The sequence below is a fragment of the Neopelma chrysocephalum genome, unplaced genomic scaffold (genome assembly GCF_003984885.1).
Source record: "Neopelma chrysocephalum unplaced genomic scaffold, ASM398488v2 Primary Assembly neopelma1_22b, whole genome shotgun sequence".
Classification (NCBI taxonomy): domain Eukaryota; kingdom Metazoa; phylum Chordata; class Aves; order Passeriformes; family Pipridae; genus Neopelma; species Neopelma chrysocephalum.
The window spans coordinates 1,887,474-1,907,947 of NW_020897690.1; the positions used below are offsets into that span (position 1 = coordinate 1,887,474).

Below are 20,474 nucleotides of genomic sequence, written 5' to 3' on the forward strand. Positions count from 1 at the left end.
GCGTCCTCAACTGCTGAGTGTCATGGTGGCTGTCTTGCTGTGACTTGATGCTGTGAGTTCACTGGTGAATGCTGCATTGAACTATGTCTTCACCTGAATATCTCTCTCTGCTGATAGATTCCTTTTAATATATGTTATAAATACAAAAGCCAATAGAGGAATGTACTAAAACAAATGATTTGGAGTAAAAGGCAAGAATCCTTTCATGCACATGTTAGCTGCAAGAATTAGATTTTCCACTGGGACAAGGCTCATAAATTAAATCCCAATAAAAACTGTCTCTCCAAAGCACAATGGCTGCATATTAGACTTTGAAACTGTGAAAACAGAGTTACGAATGTGAAATGTCTGGGTTTTTTTCTCCCTGCTACTCCTCAGAAAGGAAATAATTTCTATCCTCGTGAGCCAGTACCATGAGGACAACAAGAAAAACTGACATACTTCAAATATCTCCTTAGGTATAAATTGTGTGACAAGTAGAGAAGGAGATCAGAAAGTAGCAGGCACCTATTGCATGGCTTTCTGCAAGTGAAGGAGGCAGGGCTCAGTGACTTGCACATTTTCTCATACATCTATGTCCAACTCTTAGCTAACTCTATTTCGGCTGATACGCAAGCTGGGTCATTTAAGTGCACACTTTAAAACTAAAGGGGACTATGTGTAGCAATTGCTGCTCTGCAATGCTAGACTTAAACCCATCTTTATAGTGGCAAGAGTTTAATGACCACATAAGAGTTGCTTGGATTAATTTCTAAGATACGGGAAATATAACTGTGATTTTAGAAACCTATTAATGGTATAAATACATCAATACATCTATTGGGGAATGACCAGAATATGTATTGATTAACATGCAGGGACTGAATTTTATCTACTGCTGTCAGTATGTATTATCTGATGTATATAGATGATGTAAATATAAAAAAACACACCTCAAACTGTGAATTTTTTCGTGAGGATGACTGAGATTTTGAGTGCTCTTTTATTTAATTTTAACTTATTGTCACTATCCCACCTCCAAATCAGAAACTTTAAGGTATTGAAAATCAGTTGGAATTCTCCCCATGACTTCGTTACAAATAAAACAGGTCAAGAAGACACACTTTCTGTGGACTCCTTTTGTGTAAAACAGTACTTGTGGTAAGCCAATCAACTGGCACCATATACATAAAGAGGAAGATAAGGATTGGTCATACTACTTTACTTATTTAACTTTTCTAATACAAAAAATGATAATAAAATTGTTAGTTCATTCTCTGACAGTATCTGTATTTACAGACTATAGAATTTGGCAATTTTTTTTGTAGTTCGTGATTCATAGTATGTTCTTATTCAGAGTAGCTATTAATAAACATAATCATTCTATTAAACCTACTGTGTGTTTTCCATAAAATCTGCATATTTTATTTTGTAACTATAGTTTTTTACTGACTTTTTGCATGGAAGGGTTGCTTAACAAGAAAGCTTGCTTACTGTGGTTTTGTGAGTTTGCTCATTGCTGTCACTATATAATATAGCTGTGTCTGTAATAGGTCTCCTACTCTTTCAGTCTTATCCTTAAACTCTTACTGAAACTTCACAACTAAAATACAAGGATTAATCAGTTAATACTGCAAAGCCAGATGTTGCTTCTGGTATAATTAATACTAATGAGCACACAACATTCCCCTTCCTTTCTCTTTTATATTAGACTACACATTACAGCTTCATGTCTTGTATCTGAGACCATCTCAGCAGTGACAGGAAGTGAGAAGTGAGCAACACTATTTTCTGTTGTCCTGTCTGCACTTTTAATACTGTAAGTGAGAAAAGGTACTTGTGTTAGCTACTCTTAAACCAACATGCTGGATATCTGTGCTCTAAATTTGACCAGAAATGCTACAATTTTTTTTCTCTTCTTCCACCCAGAAGAAGAGAGCCAGAGCACAGAAAATCGATGTGTTTTCTATTTATATGTGTCTGATGAGAATATAAAAAAAATACCATCAGTTGAATAGACTAATAATTTTCTTCTGCCCATGGGAAATGATTGTAAAAGGACAGATTTAGCTCCTACAAGCTCTGGAATGTTGGTGATAATCAACAATAATCAGTGGAAGTGCAGGGAGGGTTGGGAAAGTTTTTTTGAGGGTTTTTTTTTGCTCTTGGATAATAATATTAGCTTGCTGGGATGACCATAGTTCCTCTAACAAAGAAATTTTTGTTTGATCTATGATGCATGGAGTGTTACTGATTTGGGTGTGAGCCAAAGCATATGAAGGCATGGCTTCTATCAATTTACCTGAATAAATTTTGGGTGAGTCTCTCAGACACTTCTATGGCAGACTTTTTTGAGACCTATTGCAGGTATAGAGCAGGGAATTTGGAGTGGTCTTTTGGACTTCAGAAGTCTGGATTTGGAAACCATCTGCTTTTCCTCTATGTTATTTCCCTGGGGTCATAACAACATTATTCCTAATCCCCTGTAGTAGCATATTTCCCCACAGGACATCCTGTCTGGGAAGGTAACACACCAGCTGCATTTGAGTTCTCAGGGAAGCTATTTCATGCTAGTTTTCTTTGAGTAAAAGGTCTTTTTTCTCTGTTAAAAAATTGTTGTAAAGCTGAACAGAACTGGTGTTGGTAGTTACAAGAGCTAAGGGCTATAGCTTTTTCTTTCAAATCCTCTTAGTTGTGTGTGAAAGTGCTTGTTTTCTCATCCTTTTATTGCTTTGGATTATGTCTTTATTCGGTGCAATATTGATGTATTGTAATAACAGACTGGTAACATCTTTAAGCAGATTTTCAGCAAATATAGTAAAAGAAGTATCATAAGAGTGGCAAAAGCAAATCGCTAATATGAATGAAGCAGGATTTGAAATATGTATCTTTCTGTCTTCATGCATGTTCCTCTTAAACTTATAAGACCCAGAGGAAATTATGTTGTTTTTTGGGTGCCTGATTTGACTTTTTTAATTTTGTTTTTTATTTTTTACTTTAAAAATTCAAGGTAGTTCTGTGTATAAATATTGCAGAAAATTTCACTGAATTACTCCATTTTTGTATCCATTTAGTTTCTGCTGCAGAGGATTCTTGCTAACTCTTTTAACTATTTCTGCTTACCATGAGATGTGAATTCATCTTCCTTCCTTTCAGTTAAGTTAAAAGTAAGAAGTAATGAAGGTCTTTGGGGGCACGCTAGCATCTACTAAAACTATTAAAATCTATTTGGCAGGAGGAGGTTTAACCTATAGGTTACAGTAATGCAGGTGATCAAGTTTCAGAAAAAACATCACTGATGTTAGACATCCTCTTGAACATTACTATTTGTATTTTCCTGCTTGAACTCTACTGCAGGCTTCATTTTGCAGAACACCCTATTTTCTATATAAGATGAATTTCTCCATAAAATCTAGAGGACATGTCACAGTACTTAAAAGGGAGTCAAAGCAGAATATTTAACTACATAAAAAAAGGTTGTATTTGATTTGTAGGAAACCAATATGATTGATTCATACAGTCTGATACTTCAGAGGTTTATTGAACGATATGATATGATATGATATGATATGATATGATACGTCATGGATAAATGTCATTTTGAAAATCTGTACCTCTTCTGTAGTACAGTGCATCAGAGTATATTTGAAGAGCTTTTCTTCTGCATTGTCATTTATATATTGGTTAGTGTCACAATATAAACATATTGCATACACTTCATGCATGCATGTGTACCAGAGGCTGTGACCAGGTATTTAATACAGTCACTTATAGTGACTTACAGTGAGCTTTCACCCATATATATCCATGTGGCTGAATTTGCAAGGTTTTCTAAATATATGCTGAAATGACAAAATGCATTGAAGAATAAAAGACTCTAACTTTCCTTATTCTACTTTGAGGATCGATTGCTGTTAAAAATTGTACACCTACATAAATATACAGTGGCACTTAACAGTCATCTCTTGTTTTTTCTTTGCAGAAAGTGCTTTAGACTTAGTGCTGTGCTCAGCTATATTAAATCCCATGCAAAGCAAAGTTTCTGCTTATTTATCAGTCAAAACAGCAGCATCCTGAGGACTGTGATCCTTCTACTAAGGTGCATTTCTGTGTGATAATGTAGAGAAAAGTAAAGATAGATGATCAGAGGACTGGAGCACTATGTCATGCTATGAAGACAGGCTGAGAGGATTGAGGTGGTTTAGCCTGGAGTAGAGAAGGCTCTGGAGAGATCTTAGAGCACTTTGCGATATCTAAAGAGGGCCTTCAAGAGAGATGAAGAAGGACTTTTTGCAAGGGCATTTAGTGATAGGACAAGGGGGGAATGGCTTCAACTAAAAAAAAAGTAGGTTTAGATTGGATATTAGGAAGAAATTCTTTACTGTGAGGATGATGAGGCACTGGAACAGAAAACTTGTGGATACCCATCCCTGGAAGTGTTCAAGGCCAGGTTGGAGGGAGCTTTGAGAAAGCTGGTCTGGTCAGAGGTATCCCTGCTCATGGGCTGAGGATGGGGATTGTAACTAGATGATCTTTAATGGCCTCTTCCAACCCAAACTATTCTGTGATTGTATAATATGTTAGAATACTAGCTGATGTAAACCTGGGGAATAATTTTGGATTCTGAAGATAAATTTGAGCTTGTAACCCTCTAAATTGAAGCTGTAAAAATTATTTGAGTTTTTGTCCCTCAGTAGTATAGAGTAGAGGTTTGTGATTACAGTTTTGTTCTGAAGCTCTGCTGCATTTTAAGGTATTCTGTTGCTTGGTTTTGATTTTTCTAACACTTGCTTTCACAAATCCCTGCTTTCCTAACATAAAGTATTAAGGATCTGAGCAGACGAATACCATTTTTCAGTTGTAAGGGTCTTATTTCAGATTGTGTGTGAAGGTCTGAATTTTGTTTTCTAGAGATGTAAATGAGAAATCTATCTCAATAACTGTCTATTTCTCAGCATTCAGTTCCCTTGTAGGTACATTAAATACCTAGAATTTTTTCAAGAACAAACTAATGACTATCTACTTAACACATGTAAAAGATACTGTGTTTCAGTTTAATAAGTTTATCTGTGAAAGAGTCCATAAAATGCTCTACTGTAGTGATATTTCCATTATTTCTGTGTATATTTATAGGATGAAAAATAAAGGAGTTCTAGCTTTTCTTCTGTAAATATTGCTTTCTATTGCAGAATATCAAACCATTCTTTGTGGTTTGTCATACTCAAGTGGACTGTGTAATTGTAACTAAATAAAGTAAAATTTAGTAAAAAATGGGGGGGAAAATCTGGTATTTCCACTAAAAAAACTTCAGATGAGTTAAGTAAGGTAGTTACTCCAGTTCAGTTTGAGAAGTTACTCAAATTTAATATTAAAGTATTGTGAAACCATAACTTTCTCTGTTGGTATTTTTTTCTGATTACGTTTAGAAAAGTACCTGTAGAAGGAAATACGAACTTGGCTACATGATTGCTCCTAAGTAGATGCTGCACATTCAGCTTAAGCTCAGTGAAATGCTTGAGGTTTCTTGAGCATAATAATTTCTTTAAAAGTATTGCAAGATCTGGGATTTTTCTGCTAGATGCATGCTAAAACTGTTGAAACCAAATTTTTGTTCTGGCTTTGAGGGCTTTTTGTCATCAACTCTGAGGGCAGACATGAAGCAAGCAGTATTAGCTTTCCTCCAAAAGAATCACTACAGTTAGTTAGGTGACCAAAACTGAGTCAGAAATGCAGAAGCAGAAAGAAATGGCTACTTGAACTGATTTTTTTTAATAACTATAAGATCAATTCAGATGTAAGTTATAAATTCTGCTGATCTGCAGGCTGCTATGAAGTTGGAGTGTGTTAGTTGTGCAGACTGTCCTTCTGTCCTTGAATTGCCCTGCAAAGTAACGGTGGTGAGTTTTTAAGCTGTGGGTGCTTAAGGATTGATAAAATTCTGTAACACTTTTCACACAAATACAACATGCAGATCTGTTCAGATATGTATGCTCCACTCTCTTTTAAACACAGAAAAAAAAGACTTCAGATTCCATAACTAAAGTGTTTATACACAGAGTAGGTTAGCTAATAGAGGAATAGTTGGAAAATTGCTATGGTGTACTTTGATTTCACATAAATCTCTAATAATAAAATAAATCCTTTTATGGGCTACATGTATAACCTGTGACTATAATATCGTAAATTATAGTATATTATAGACATCTATATGAATCTATAATGGCGTGTTATGGCAGCAGAAAGATGACGTATGTATACTATAACTGCGTGAATTGTCCCTAATCATCTCTCTCTAACCATCCTAATTCTTAGACTACAGTCAAGCCCACAAGGATTGATCTAACTTAGATGAAACAGTTTGTAGCAGATGTTTCTGCATTTCTTCAATTCCTAACTTTAAATGCCAGCAGATTTGCAATAATAAAAAATGCTATCAGAAATTTTAGGATTCGAACTGTGGCACTAAAATGATCTAAGGCCAAATTGTATTGTTGCAGAAGGTCATGTTACAAGCTCAGTAAACTAAAGCTTAACCTTGCTAATGGATGATGAAATTAAGCTCAAGGATGCATGCAAGGTTATCATATATGAGGAATATTTCCCTGTAGAATATTCTTGATAACAAACTTTCAGACTGCATTTCTTATTAAAGAACTTACTAGTGATCTTTTTGGGATATATTCGTGGGGTTTTTTTAATCCTGACTTTACAGTTTAAACAGCTTTGCTTTAATTGTGGTTGCTTTGTGGTAGATAGTTTGGTAATGTTTGAAGAAAATGTGTTGAAATAGGCAAGAGCAGGTGGAAAGTTAGAATCAATTGAAAAAAAGGAAAAACTCCCAAGGCTTATCGTATCTTGTGGTAAAGTCGTGGTCCCACATCCCAGAGCTGCTGACAGAAGCAAGTAAACTCTTGCTTCTGAGCAGGGCTGTGGGTTGGTTTTGCCTCTCTTGTTTGTGGGGTGGATGTCAGATGACTGTGGAGTATCTGCTCTGCTGCTGGGAGATGGGAGTTCCCAGCAGTGTGGTAAAGGAGCAGGAGCTGGCCTCAATTCCCTGCCACTCTGCACCCTCTGCGCTAATTCGGGAGCTCAGTGCTGTACAGTAGTGTTCTGCCTCTCTTACTTCTTCGTACGATTCCAAATATGTCACCTGAAATGCACCCAATTAGTGCAGTGGGAACTGCATTTCCAAAAAGTAGACCGTGAGATCAGTCCTGTTCAAGACAGGGAAAACAGTTTCTAGGGCAACTGGATTTCAATGATGCCCAGAAACCTAAGTGCGGGAGGGATGGCAAGCCTTCTTACAACAGTACTTACTTTTGCATTCTTAGTCCAAAGTATTGGTAGCACTAAGCATGTGGATTGCAACCATGAGGTGTTTTCGTTTGTGGTTTGGGATGTTTTCTGTTGACTTTATTCAGCAGTAGCTTAGATCCTGTAACTTGGTCTTCAGCTGAGGTATGAATGGTTTTGTCTTCCCATTTTCCTCCTGGGCCTTTTTACAGATAATAACTGCTTTTCAATTTCTCTTAAATTTTACTTGAATGCATGACAAGTGTAGTTTCACTGAATCAGTAAGGTGTCACCCCTTGTCTCTTCTCCCTTAGCCAAATACGCACAGAAAAATAAAAAAGTAGTGGGTGTCAAAACAATGGTTAAATATGACTTTACTGTGACAACTATTTTTATTTTTCTTACTATGAATGCTACATTTTTAAGTTGTGAATAGATTTTTTTTCTAGCTCACAACATACTGCATTTCTCTCACATACCCCATAAAAAACAATATCCATTTTTAATGAAGATAACTAGCGAGGTAAATTTGAACATATTCATATTTTAGTGTTTTTAATGCATACAATGCAGATGTCTTGTCTAACAGGAGAACACTGCACATGGCAAGTCAGGGAGGAGAAATCAACAAGCCTTTCCTGCAGATAATGAGATGTAAATGCAGGACTGAATATTATTATGTAGTTGTCTTCCTGGGAGAACAATTTGATGGGTTATGCTAGCAAAAAGCCCCATGAGTGATGCTTCAGTGCCTGTCCTGGTCAGTGATGGTTTCTGTTAGTAATTAAGAGCTGACTCATTGCTGCTTCTCTCAAGAGACAAATGTTTCTAGAGCTAGTGGCAGAAAATTAGATGGTTTTCCAATATACCCAAGAAAGCTGTCATTTGTCCTGTCTTTTGAATAGGGGCAGGGAAATTTCAGAGCATTTTAAGTGGTTTGGAAAAAAGGCTTATAATGTTTTAACTTTCCTTTTTGTCATTATTTAAAAAAAAAAATGAATGAGGGGTTATTTTTTTGTTTCTGGTTTTCTATTGGTTTTTTTTTGAGTGTGAAGGGAAATTTCTGGCGTAATGTGTAGAGACTTGTCAATAAAAATCCCTTCTCTAAATATTACTGATGACTGGCAAAGCTTTATTAGCTACAGCTGTGGATAAAAAAAATGTTAAACTGAAAAGCATCTATTGCAAATGCCTAGGAAAAGGCTTTAGAAATCTGCAGAAAAATGGATAATCATACAAAAGATTTCCACTGTAAACCTATTATTTTAAATTATTTTAGAAAAAGTAAAAAGTTTTTCTTCTTTTTGAAAAAAAAATTTAGCCAGTGAATTTCCTGTAATATGTGTTTTAATGGATTTATTATGAACAACTATGGGAAAAATAAAACATAACTGTATGGTATGACCATGAAATGTAATGGTCCATTCAGAGGCCAAAATTTTGCATAAATTAGTCAAGAATATTAAAAAATATGATCATGCTGGAAAGGTGAGATGAGTACTGAATTAAGCAGAAGAAAAAGTACAAAAAGAAGATTATGCAGAGACTTTATAATTAATTGATCTTTTACAGCATTTTGAGTAAAATATAAAAGAAAGGGTCTCTGAAGATTAATAGAAATGGATTAGCACTGAGAATCAAATTTCTGACTGGAAAGATTTCAGAAATCTTTTAGGGGATGGTAAGGTTATATTGTTCCAGGTCTGGAATCCTTTTCTCTCACTAATGAGATGAGCCTATTCAGGGTCCATCCTCAGGAATAGAGACTACTGTCCCCTGCAAGCTTGTACATTGTGATGAGTATCATTCCCATATGTTATTGCGATGGACAACTGAATCAGTTCTCACTAGACCACAAGAGTGCTGGGTTACTGCCATGGCTTACTGATACGTAATTGCACAGAAGGTAACGAGATCTAGAGGAATATTTTATTCTGCTTTGCCCATCTCGTTAAATTCAGAGAGGAAGGGTGTTGTTTAAAGAAGTTCTGCTATGCCTAGGGCTCAGCAGGTATTTTCAATAGAATCCTTCTTAAGTTTGTAATGAACAAGTTTTGGTCCTTCTGATTGACACAGTAATAAAAGAAAACCTAAAAATAACATGTACTTAATGCTATCTTTCTGAATTTCTGCAGTTAAAAAAGCAACATAGGGTGCCATTTGTATTGTTTACCCTCAATACAAAATTTTAAAATCGTATTCCTTGAGCAGTGAGTGCTCATCCAAGTATGTAAACCTGATTAAGTGATCAAATATTTGGCATTTTTTCAACTATGCATATGTGGAAAACAGACACTTAAATCTCACAGGAAATATCTAAGTATTATGAAGACAACACTGACTGGTTCTCATTCCCTCTGTTGTTTAAGGGCTGATGCTGATTTCTCTCACAATGGCTACCCCAATTATCTGAGGACTTTAGAAGTCTTTCAGAAGTTCTGATTACAGCCAATGGCATCCTAAAGTAGGCCAGGGATAAAAGACTATCTCACAGTTCGTGAATAATTGAGTAGGCTTTTGTATAACAATGAGGTGCCTTATGAAAGGCAAATATTTGTTTGCTGTTTGCTCGCATCTGCACCTATTTATTCATATTTATAGGTAAATTCATATGCTAATGCTTTTTCAAACACTGAAATACAAACTTTCTGTTGGTATAATGAAGTAAAGGGTTGCTGAAATGCAGTGGAACTCTATATGTTTATACCAGCTTTAAAATTATATTAAAAATGTAAAATCCAGATTCAAGGATGTACCTTGGTGTATGTACATACCATATCAGGAGTCCTCTTTGAGCCATTTCATTCTTCAGATTTCTTCTCTTCCTAAAGGTCTGGAAAAAACAGATGCCAATAAATTGAAGCCATAACAGTTTAAAGGATAGACTTATGGAACTCTTGCTATTCGGTGTTCTTTACAAGCAAAGGCTGTTCATTCCTGCAGTCTATGTGCTCAAGCCTTTGAATTCATCCCAGTTCTGAAATTTGGGGAAAGGACTGGTAAGGAGCATCCTTAAAGATAACTAGCATCAAGCCCTAGAATTCCATGGATACTTTGTAGGGCCCATTAATGAGGTTCTTCCTCTAGAATTTCATCAGCTTAACTGCAAACCCTCAAACTCACTTTCACACTGTCCTGAATTGATATCCACTGAAAAAAAGACTGCAGCTGTCATTCAGGATAACTTTCTCGTTTGTCACTGAAGGAAATGCTTTGGAGTATGCATTAGATGACCCTTTATCCAGAAAATGTTCTCATCCTCACAGAGAGAAATCTGACTCCTCAACTGTGATGTCTAGTTTGCCGTTTTTTAGAGATATTTCTAATGCACTGGATCTAACGTACTTTGCATTAAAACGAAATATGACTCTGCCATATATGTACATATATATTTTAAAAAACCAAAACCAACTCCTACCAACCTTACAAAAATTTTGGTTAATTAACATAAAATATCTGTTACATTATCACCAGCTGTCCAAAATTCAGGTAATCTGTAAAATGAGGATTCCATGGCTATGCTAAAACCCACCATCACTGATGATGTGGCCTTGGGTTGTTCTGTATTTTCTAAAGAGAATTTTTTAAAGACTGTAAACGATTAAGGACAGATAATGAAAATAAGAAAATCAAGAAAATGAAATGAAGAGAGTGGGTTTTACCTTGAAAAAGAACTTTCTCCTCAGAGTAAGACAGATGAACCAAAAATACACATAGACTAAAAAAAAAATCCAAGATCCCAGAAGAGCCAGGAGTTTTATTAAAAGTGACACTTTTATTAAATTAATAAATATGTCTGCTTTGGACAGTTGGTGCTATTGCTTTTAGTAAGGTCTAGATAGTGCAAGTATTCTATACCTGTGTGTGCAGCTTTTCACTCTATAGCATTGTGTAGTTAATATGGTTTAATCAAGAAATAACTGTGGGAGCAGTGCTGTAGCTTTGGTGAAGTCAAGTTGCAACACTGCCTAGATGTTATTTAAAGAAAGTACTATCTAATAAAGATGGTTTATGATGTCTCATAGTGTAATGTCATTTTTTCAGGAAATATGATATTGTCTTTGCTTTTCCCCAGGTTAGGTGAAGTAATTTCTGAGACAGGAAGTACAGTTGTACAGTTGACACTTTACAACCTTAGTTGAAAAAGCCTAGGAGTTGTATGCTTTGTAAGCCATATCCTTGCAGAGGATTTAATAAAATGCTATGTTTTCTTCCAGAAGTCTTCATAATTAAATGTGTTGATACTGTAGTCCAATGATAGTTTTTTAAAAGAAAACACTCATTTTGACTGATAACATTCATCTGAGGTAATGGCAACAGTATAGGGTCAGTATTATTATATCATAACATGGTTAATTAAGCTTAATTATTTTAATGACACTATATTTTTACTGCACATACTCAGTTTAAACAGCATCACATTGAGGGGAAAACTCCCTGCTCGTACTTCCTTGATATTTTTAATTCTTTTTTTTTTTGATAATGGGAGATATGGTTGATTCAAATTAAATAGTACTGCATTTCTTGTGCTGTGTCATTAAATTCTGTAGAATTTATACAGAAATAAGGCTCTTCACATATGGCTGGTGGAATCATTACCTAGTATTTTGGGTTTGGGTTTTTTTTCAATATATCCTTGAATTAATAACATAAAATTCTGTATGGTATTGTTTATAGAGCTGTGCCAGTACTGAATAGGATAATGAGGTAAACTGCTGTCATAGATTATAAAACTAGATTAATATCTAATCTCTTACTTGCATAATATAGTCTAGAGGTTTATCATTAATCAGCTTCTCTTTGAACTGCAAATGTATGATTATATGATAATTCAATCCTTATTTTAAAATTCCGGTTACGGCAATACAGTGACATGCTTGGTAGGTAGTCTAATAAAGTACCCTTGTTGTTTAAAAATGCTTTTAAAGCAAAATCTAGTGTGTTTCTCATTAAAATGAGAGGATAATACTATTTTGCCTTGTACTTTCTGAAGGATTTTATTTTTCACTACATGTTCTCAATATTTAATAATCTGCATAGTTTTTCCTTAGAAAGTTTGTCATTGAACTGAGAGAACTAGATGTGTTGTCCAATAATGGTCACATTAGTGCTTACTTCAACCTTGTGTTTTCTTTTCTGGGTGCACAAGGTGATGCTGACTGCTGATTCCTGTGTTCTGTTAAAAGCTGCAACAAGTGTTTCTCAATGGTATCACTACTGTCATAGAAATAGAGCACAGACAAATGTGAAAGATAGAAATGTGTGAAGTGATTTCTGAAAGTACTTTCTCTAAAGACAGTCTTACAATTCCTTTCATACTCAAAGTTCATGGATTTACTTACATCTCAGGAATTGTCAAATTTGGCATTCATGAAAGAAATTGAAGCAAAAAAGTCTACAAACGACTGACAGTCAAAAAGTATAAAAAGACAAATTGGGTATACTTGTGTAGAAATTGTTGATGTTCTCAGAATTTTCCAGAATTTGTCATTTTAAAATATCTTCCTAAGTCAGTTATGTAACTGAATGCATTTATGTTTACTGTCCACCTTTAAAGAAAAAACTAATAGAATCCATTGATTTTGTTTGCAGATTTTCAGGCGTTGTTGGTTGGTTTTCAAGAAGGCTTCCAGTAAAGGGCCCAGGAGGCTAGAAAAATTTCCAGATGAGAAGGCAGCATATTTCAGGAACTTTCACAAGGTAGGTCGTGTCTTTCTGGTGAACTGAAGCATTGTCTGTTTACCACTCATCTTTGGGAAGAGTGTAGTCTTGGTATGTCTAGCTTGCAAACAATACAGTGAGTCTTGTTGAAAACCTAATCCTGACAATAAAAGCACAGTAAAATGTCTCTAAGTTTCAGTGATGCAGGTGAGATATCACACTGTTTTTTCCCAGATGAGCACAAAACCCTCAATATGCATGAAGTGACAGAATAATGTGGGGTTTTTTATTTAAACATTAGCAGTTTGAGAGTGTGTAAAATTGGGTGCCTATTCAAATATTTAATCGGTACTTATTAACTAAGTATTGAACAAATTCTGAAAATGCTAAATGCCTCAGTTGTAATGGTGACACTCATTGAATACATAAGGTTTTTCCGAGAACTCTTCGAGATTTACAAGGTCTGCCAACAACAAGGATTTTTAGCAGTAAGAAGATGGGATTCACTGAGTGAGATACTCCCTGCTTTCTCTGTCACCTGCACTTCTGTGATGGGAAACAAGATATTTGAGCATGGGTTCTTCTTTCTGTCTTGTAAAGTACTGTTATCAGTCCCCCCCAAAAGTCTGTCAGTAGACTTCACGTTAGTTAATCCTAAAATAGGACAGGGCTCTGTGCTTGTACTATCGTCTTCTATCAAGTCGTCTTTAGCTTATGTCATGTCAATGTTAGATATTACATTAAAACTGTCAAGTTGAAACACAAAGAAGACTCAACCAAGGGCCACACAGCAAGCAGTGAAAAAGTGTGGATGTAAGCCTAGATCTCTTGAAGGCAAATCTGATGTTTTCATCATAAAACTACAAATTGGTCTTTAAGTTCTAGTAGCCTTATGGTATTTCTAAATGAAAAATGTATATCTAATAAATTCCAGGCAATTATCCTGGGAATATTTGTAAGAAAAAGAGCCCTGGTAATTTCATATTGACAAAAATCCAACTTCTTACATTCAATTGCTATCTGGGTTTAAGACTGACAAGTACTACACTATCGGCACTTTCACTAATGTACTACAATGTCAGTGCTTGCTCCCTCTGTGGAGGCGGTCCACATTGGACAAAAGTGATTCTTCCCTTCAACATAAATTAAAAAAAAAAAAACCTTTTGCTTTCAAAATGTAACAATGATAGGTCTTTAAAGGGATGGTTTGGGTTTATAGCTATGGTGGGTTCACCCTGGCTAGATGCCAGGTGACCACAAAAGCTGCTCTGTCACTCCTCTCCTTGGCTAGATAGGGGAGAGAAAGTATAGCGAAAGGCTCGTGGGTCGAAATAAGGACAGGGAGAGATCAGTCTCCAGTTACCTTCACAGGCACACTCAACTTACGGAAATAATTTAATTTATTACTAATCAAATCAGAGTAGGGTAAAGAGAAATAAAATCAAATCTTAAAAATACCTTTCCCCCACCCCTCCTTTCTTCCTGAGCTTAACTTCATGCACGATTTTCTCTCCCTTCTCCCCACTCCAAGTAGCACAGGGGGATGGGGAATGGAAGCTGCCATCAGTCTGTCACACATTGTCTCTACTGTTCCTTTCTCCTCAGGGAGAGGACTCTTCACACCCTTCCCCTGCTCCAGCATGGGGTCCCTCGCATGGGATACAGTCCTCCACAAACTACTCCAGAGTGAGTCTTTCCCACAGGCTGCAGTTCTGCATGAACTGCTCTGGCATGGGTCCCTCCCATAGGGTGCAGTCCTTCAGGGACAGTCTGCTCCATGGAGTACCCCATGGAATCACAAGTCCTGACGGCATCTGCAGCATAAGCTCCTCTCTCCATGGGCCCACAGGCCAGGAGCCTGCTCCAACATGGGCTTCCAACATGGCCACAGCTTTTGTAGAAACCTTTAGGGGAAGTTATTTTTTTTTTTAGTTCTTTTTTGAGCATGTTATGCCTATAGTATACTTTATTTTGAAAAGGACTCAGACTTTATATATTGCTTGTCAACTGTTGTCATTGTAGAAAAATAATATGAAATACAAGAATTGTTTGAGAAGCTAAGAAAATAACCATAGATACAGATGCAGGTGAACGTTGTAGTATTGATGAAAGAGCAGCCATCTGCAAAATGGAAAGGAGGGGTGTTACTCTTTTTCATCCCTTTTTTCCTTCTTATTCCACTTCTTGAGCAAAATGAGTGGGACGAGAAAGAAATGAATACTCTTTCCTATTTAAAAGGATAATGGGCTTCTGGCTGTAGAGAAAGAATAATTCTATACATTCACTTGGATTGTACCCATTTTTCAAATAAAGCCATGAAATCATTTCTAAAGGTATATATTCAAAAATAGAAATCCTGAATCTTATTCTTTGGCTTAATTTTTTTTTCAAGGATATTTTATTGTTACATAGTGATTATTCTCCTCAGTTGCCTTCATTCCAATAAATGAAATAGTGGTGAAGTGGATGTGCATGACTTGTAAATGGTCATCAAGTATAACTATTGATGGAACAGTGTAGATCGCTGTAGGATCAAGTATAGTTATTTGATTGCTGGTATTGGATAAAAATACCCTGATTCTCTTTCTTTTCTAGACCTGTTTAGCGGTTTGTTATATTTTGAAGTTGTTCAAAATGCATATTTATTTCTAGCCAGTGCAAACTGTTAGCCCTGTTTTGAAATTCTCCATTTCTTCATTCACTCACAAAATATAAGGAAGGCATATAGTATGCAAGTTGAAGATTAACTCTGAACTCTGAGAATCAATGAAAAAAATTATTAAATATTGAGGAAAGGAGAGGTGGTGTTTTAAGAGATATTAAAATATAAGTTGCAAGCCTGAATCCTTATGAAAGGACAACAGCTTAAAGGGGCAAGAGGCACTGCTCACACTCTAATATTCATATAAGACTATATATATCGACCCTGAGATCCTTTTTCTTGTACAGTCTCTTTGTAACTGGTAGAAAGTGGGTTCTGTGGTGTGGGACTGTGATTGTCCACTGTGATTGTCTAGGAACTTATGTCCTTCAGACTTTCAGATCAGTATAGGTTATATTGGAGGAAGGTCTAGAAGTAGCACAGAGATTGTATTGTGTTGTGCAATTTTTTTAGCTCTCATGCAGAATTATAGAAGAAAATGTTACATCTCAAGTGGAAACAACAAAAATTAGTATCTTTGATTTATCTGCATTCAAATCAGTATCCAGGATCACAAGCAGTACCTCAATAAAAGGTATCCATCAAGATCTCCACTGTTCCATGTTTGAGCTTGAAATGAGGGTCAATGAAATTCCTCTTTAAAGTATTTTACCTAGAGGATTGTATGTCTGCTATACTTAGGTAATAAACTTGCGTACTGGGCAATATGAGTTACAGAAGGGGCTAAACAAAGGGAAAAAACAAGAACTGGTAGCACAAAGCTAAGAGAATTAAAAATAAAGATTTTCTGGTATACATATGCTAAATAAATACTCATTAATGAGTAAATAAGCTGGCATCTTTAGAAAGTAGACTCCCTCCCCCTCAGCCACTATCCAGATTATATATGGGTTTATTTGTTATTCTACAATTTCTGTAAATTGCTGTTGTGCATTGCTTCCCTGTTGTTTTTTTAACTAGTAATTTTCTTATTATAAATAACAGTAATGACATTAGTCCTAGACAAGTGCCTCCTGACAGCAGCAGTGCATATTACATTCATTAGCCAAAATGTGACCTCATCTGTTCACTCCAGTTTCTGCTATCAAATTAAAACTTCTCATTACTGTAAATGTATATCATTACTCTCTTGCTCAGGTAAGTTATAGCTTAGCTGTACTGTTTTCCCTTGAACATTCATTGTAGAGGTTGTGCAGAACATCTGTGTTAACTCGCAGTTCTCCCTCCAAAAAGGGCATAAAATGGCAGTAGCTCTATACCCGTCCCAGGGGTGGGTAAGTTCTTGGTATCTGTTCCTACACTATCAGAAAGGGCCAAAAACAGACACCACAACTTTACCAGCTTAAAAGAGGTCATATATAACAAGCTTGCCTATTTCTGTAATAGAAGATATAAGGTATGTAAAAAGTGAAATTCTTTCAGGCTTTGGAGACATATTGATCAGGCAGTACCAGTGCCTGTTACCCATTAGGACAGGTTTGCAGGAGCATTACAGGAGGTCAACATGGTTAAGTAACAACATGAAGGTTACTAGAAATAAGCACAAAACCTGAAGTTCATCCAAGTGAACCAGGAAAAACATTACACAGTTGACCAATGAATCGTTAAAGCAGAACTAGAAAGGGCAAAGTAAAGTTTGAAAAGCAACTAACCAGAATAAAGACTGGTTATAAATACAGATTTTGAACCATGAGGGGCAAAAAGCTTGCCAGAGACCCAAGAGTAGGAAGAAAATGTGCAAAAAAGAGAGTAGAAATAAGCACTTTTGCATTGGGGTTTACTGTAGAGAAAAGTGACATGTTCTATTGTGGTTATGCAAGGGAGGATTATGCAGAGATGTCTCCGTGTCATAAACTTGATCATAGATACTTTAGGCCCAGGTACACAAAGAACATTGTTACTCAAGAGCCGAAATGGAATATAATGATGACATAGCTGAATTAGTAATGGTAGTCCATAAATACCAGAATGAGAGTCAACAAATAAGGATTCTTCCATTCCTTGTAAAATTTCCAATTCCATTCATGCATGCTTCTTTTTCACTTATAAGTTAAATAACCTTTACTTGAAGCAAAGGTCTTGTGAGTTGGGTCTGTCCCTGACAAGATATAGCTATCTTGGAGCAAGAGAAGTTTGAATCTGTAAATGTGTGCTTACCCTTCAAATAAATAAATGTCTGGTATAGTGTTCAAGACTTACTGACTTAATCCCCCCAATATGTGAGATTGTTCTGTTAAGATTGTGTAAACAACAGCTATATCTAAGGTTTTTAGTTTTAAGTTAGCAAGATTAAAATAGGATAAGGTTTTTAGATTTATATTATTTAATAGTTTTTCCTGTCATTACGTTCGATTACAATGAGCTTTATATAAATCTGCAAATGCAAAATGAAATAAATTGCACATTTTAGTAATGACTTCTGATAGTCAAAAATATATATGGAACAGATGGTGTTAAGCACGTGTTATATCATGGGTCTATAAAAATAGATAGTAATCAAGAAAAAGAATAGCAGTACCCTTTTAACTGTAATTCACTGAATTAAATTTGTGGCCAGGGCCACACAATGGGAGACACCTTACAGTTTTCTTTCACTTCCTGATTGTCCTGAAGAAACTTGTGGAATGCAATCCCAGTGATTTATGGCAAGTTCTTATGTCAGCTACAGCAGTTTCTTGGACAAGTCTTGGCATTACGATCTCCTGTGCATGTGTGCACAAGCACACACCCATAGTTTCTGTGGTACGTTCATAGTCCTGTTTGGTAAAAGGAAGGAGGGGACAGGTTATATTTATGTTTAAGAACGCTATATTCAGGAACAATAAGATATTCATTCTTCTACAGCACAGTTCCTAGTCTGTAATTGAGATGATCTTAAATCATGAGGTGTTTATTCAGGATAAGTGAATTCTTGATTCCTTTGAAAACAACTAAATTTTGCCACAGTCATCTACATGCTAGCTCATACAATTCTCCAATGTAATTACAACTCTGAAATGAAAAATAAAAATATTTATGTATGATAGCGTTACCATAATCCTTATAAGAACTTCTCTCCTGTGGTTTCCACTTAGTTACCTTTGGGTTGTTCTGGTTTGTTCTTTTCCTTGGTGTACTCTAGACACTGCCAAATTGCCTAAATAACACTTCTAGTTACTAAAAAAATGTGAACTGGTCTACTGTTTACTGTAGTTTTGTCCAAGAGTACTGTTTTATTGTGGAGTATTTCAGACTCTTGTATTGCTCATGTTCACTACAAATCAGAAGTTGTGCAAGTCTTCTTATGGACATCTATAATCTGGTATGTTACTATTATTACTCATGATATTGCATGGCTTCGTAGATGCAAAGGCATTCTCAAAAAGGAAGTTGGATAACCATCAATCAAAATATAATTGTTAGGCTTGATTCATGTGCTTTTTGTGATAAGATATATTGTAACACTTGAGTTGCATCCAAATTTGAATATTATTTGAATTCCCCTTCTATGCTTTTTTTTTCCCCTTGGTATAATTGTTATGCTGTCTGTTTTTCAAAATCTCAATTTCAAACCTGTCTGGTTTTGCTCTGTTGACCATTATGCTTCTATTATTTGTTTGTTGATCTGTAGTTCCTCAGTAAGTCTTTATTTTCTCATCTGGTTAAATTCACTCAAAAATTCATATTCAACAGACCATGAATAGGACTACCTTATGAAGATCTGGTCACATTCACAAATTTTGAATTTTTGCTTTGAAAATCATCCCAATCTTAGAACACTTTCTCCTTTCCCTCTGTTCCCCTTATGCTCCTTCCTTAAAAGTATTGTTGCCTAAAGAAAACTCAGGGAGAAAAAAACTCCAAGGCAACTTAATTTGGAGGGAAGGTAAGGGAAGGTTTTAATGATGCCTCTCAGGCATTGGGGTTACAATGGTCGTGCCCTGCCCCCCAACCCAGTGTTACAATTTTATAATAATGTCCATCCAATCCCTGATTTATCCACCCCCCGGCCTTTGCCCCGTTCTACCCCTGACCCGCCCCTCTGGAATTGAGTCTGGGGTCGTTTTGGGACCTTTCTTTCATCATCTTCCTCTTCTTCAGGGCACACTGTCCTTGGAGCTTGTTCAAAGTTCTAGGTGATATCTGGTGGTCCAGGCCAGGGAGCAGATGTTCTTAAACAAAATGAAGGCCTACCTTGAAAAGAAGACTAAATATGCTACTGGAATTTAGGGGGACTTGATATGGGGAATATGGAATGGGGTAAGAGGGTTGGGTGTATGTGTAACTACTGTGCTAAAGGGTGAGGGAATAAATGCAGCTGCTTCTAAAATCTACATAATTACTTGTAAAAATTAAAAATCAAAAAACAAAAAACACCTTAAGGCAACAGTATGGTCATTTTTTTTCCACAGAATTTCTTTCAGCAAATGTGAAAATAGTGATCTCAAAGTAGTATTTTCTTAGGAACCCAGTGAATATGTGTGTGACTATGTTAGTTTTGAATAATATTTTGCAAGCTTTTATCTGCAAATAATCAAGAATTTGACAGTTATTTTTTGTAAGTCTTTGCTCTTTGATGCTGAAAGAGGTGCCCAGATATACTTTGTGTGGTTTTTACACCCTTATTTTGCCAAGTCTTCCAAAGAAGAGATAACTAAATTTTCCTAAAAACTATATTCTTATTTTCCCCCATTTTGACATGTCATTCTCTTCAAATATTTGTTTACAGCACTTTCAAGTAATGTCTTCTAGTAAAATCATCTGCTTGGTATGAGAAGGTTATGAAGGACATTGCTTCTGTAGGCTGCTATTACTCAGCTGATAAGATTAAAATGAACCCTATTTAAATGAATAACTGTTAATAAAATTACTCAGTTCTGTACACCAAACAAAAAGATTT

The 20,474-nt window shown here is 35.8% G+C and overlaps 1 protein-coding gene across 1 annotated transcript in view; it reads left to right on the forward strand.

The window, feature by feature from the left end:
* The window catches only part of DOK6 (docking protein 6), a 246,076-nt gene that overhangs the window by 81,238 nt on the left and 144,364 nt on the right, over window positions 1–20,474 (forward strand). Inside the window, exon 2 of the mRNA XM_027677997.1 lies at window positions 12,865–12,972. Coding sequence (XP_027533798.1) covers window positions 12,865–12,972 — 108 coding nt within the window. The remainder of the gene's footprint in view (window positions 1–12,864; window positions 12,973–20,474) is intronic.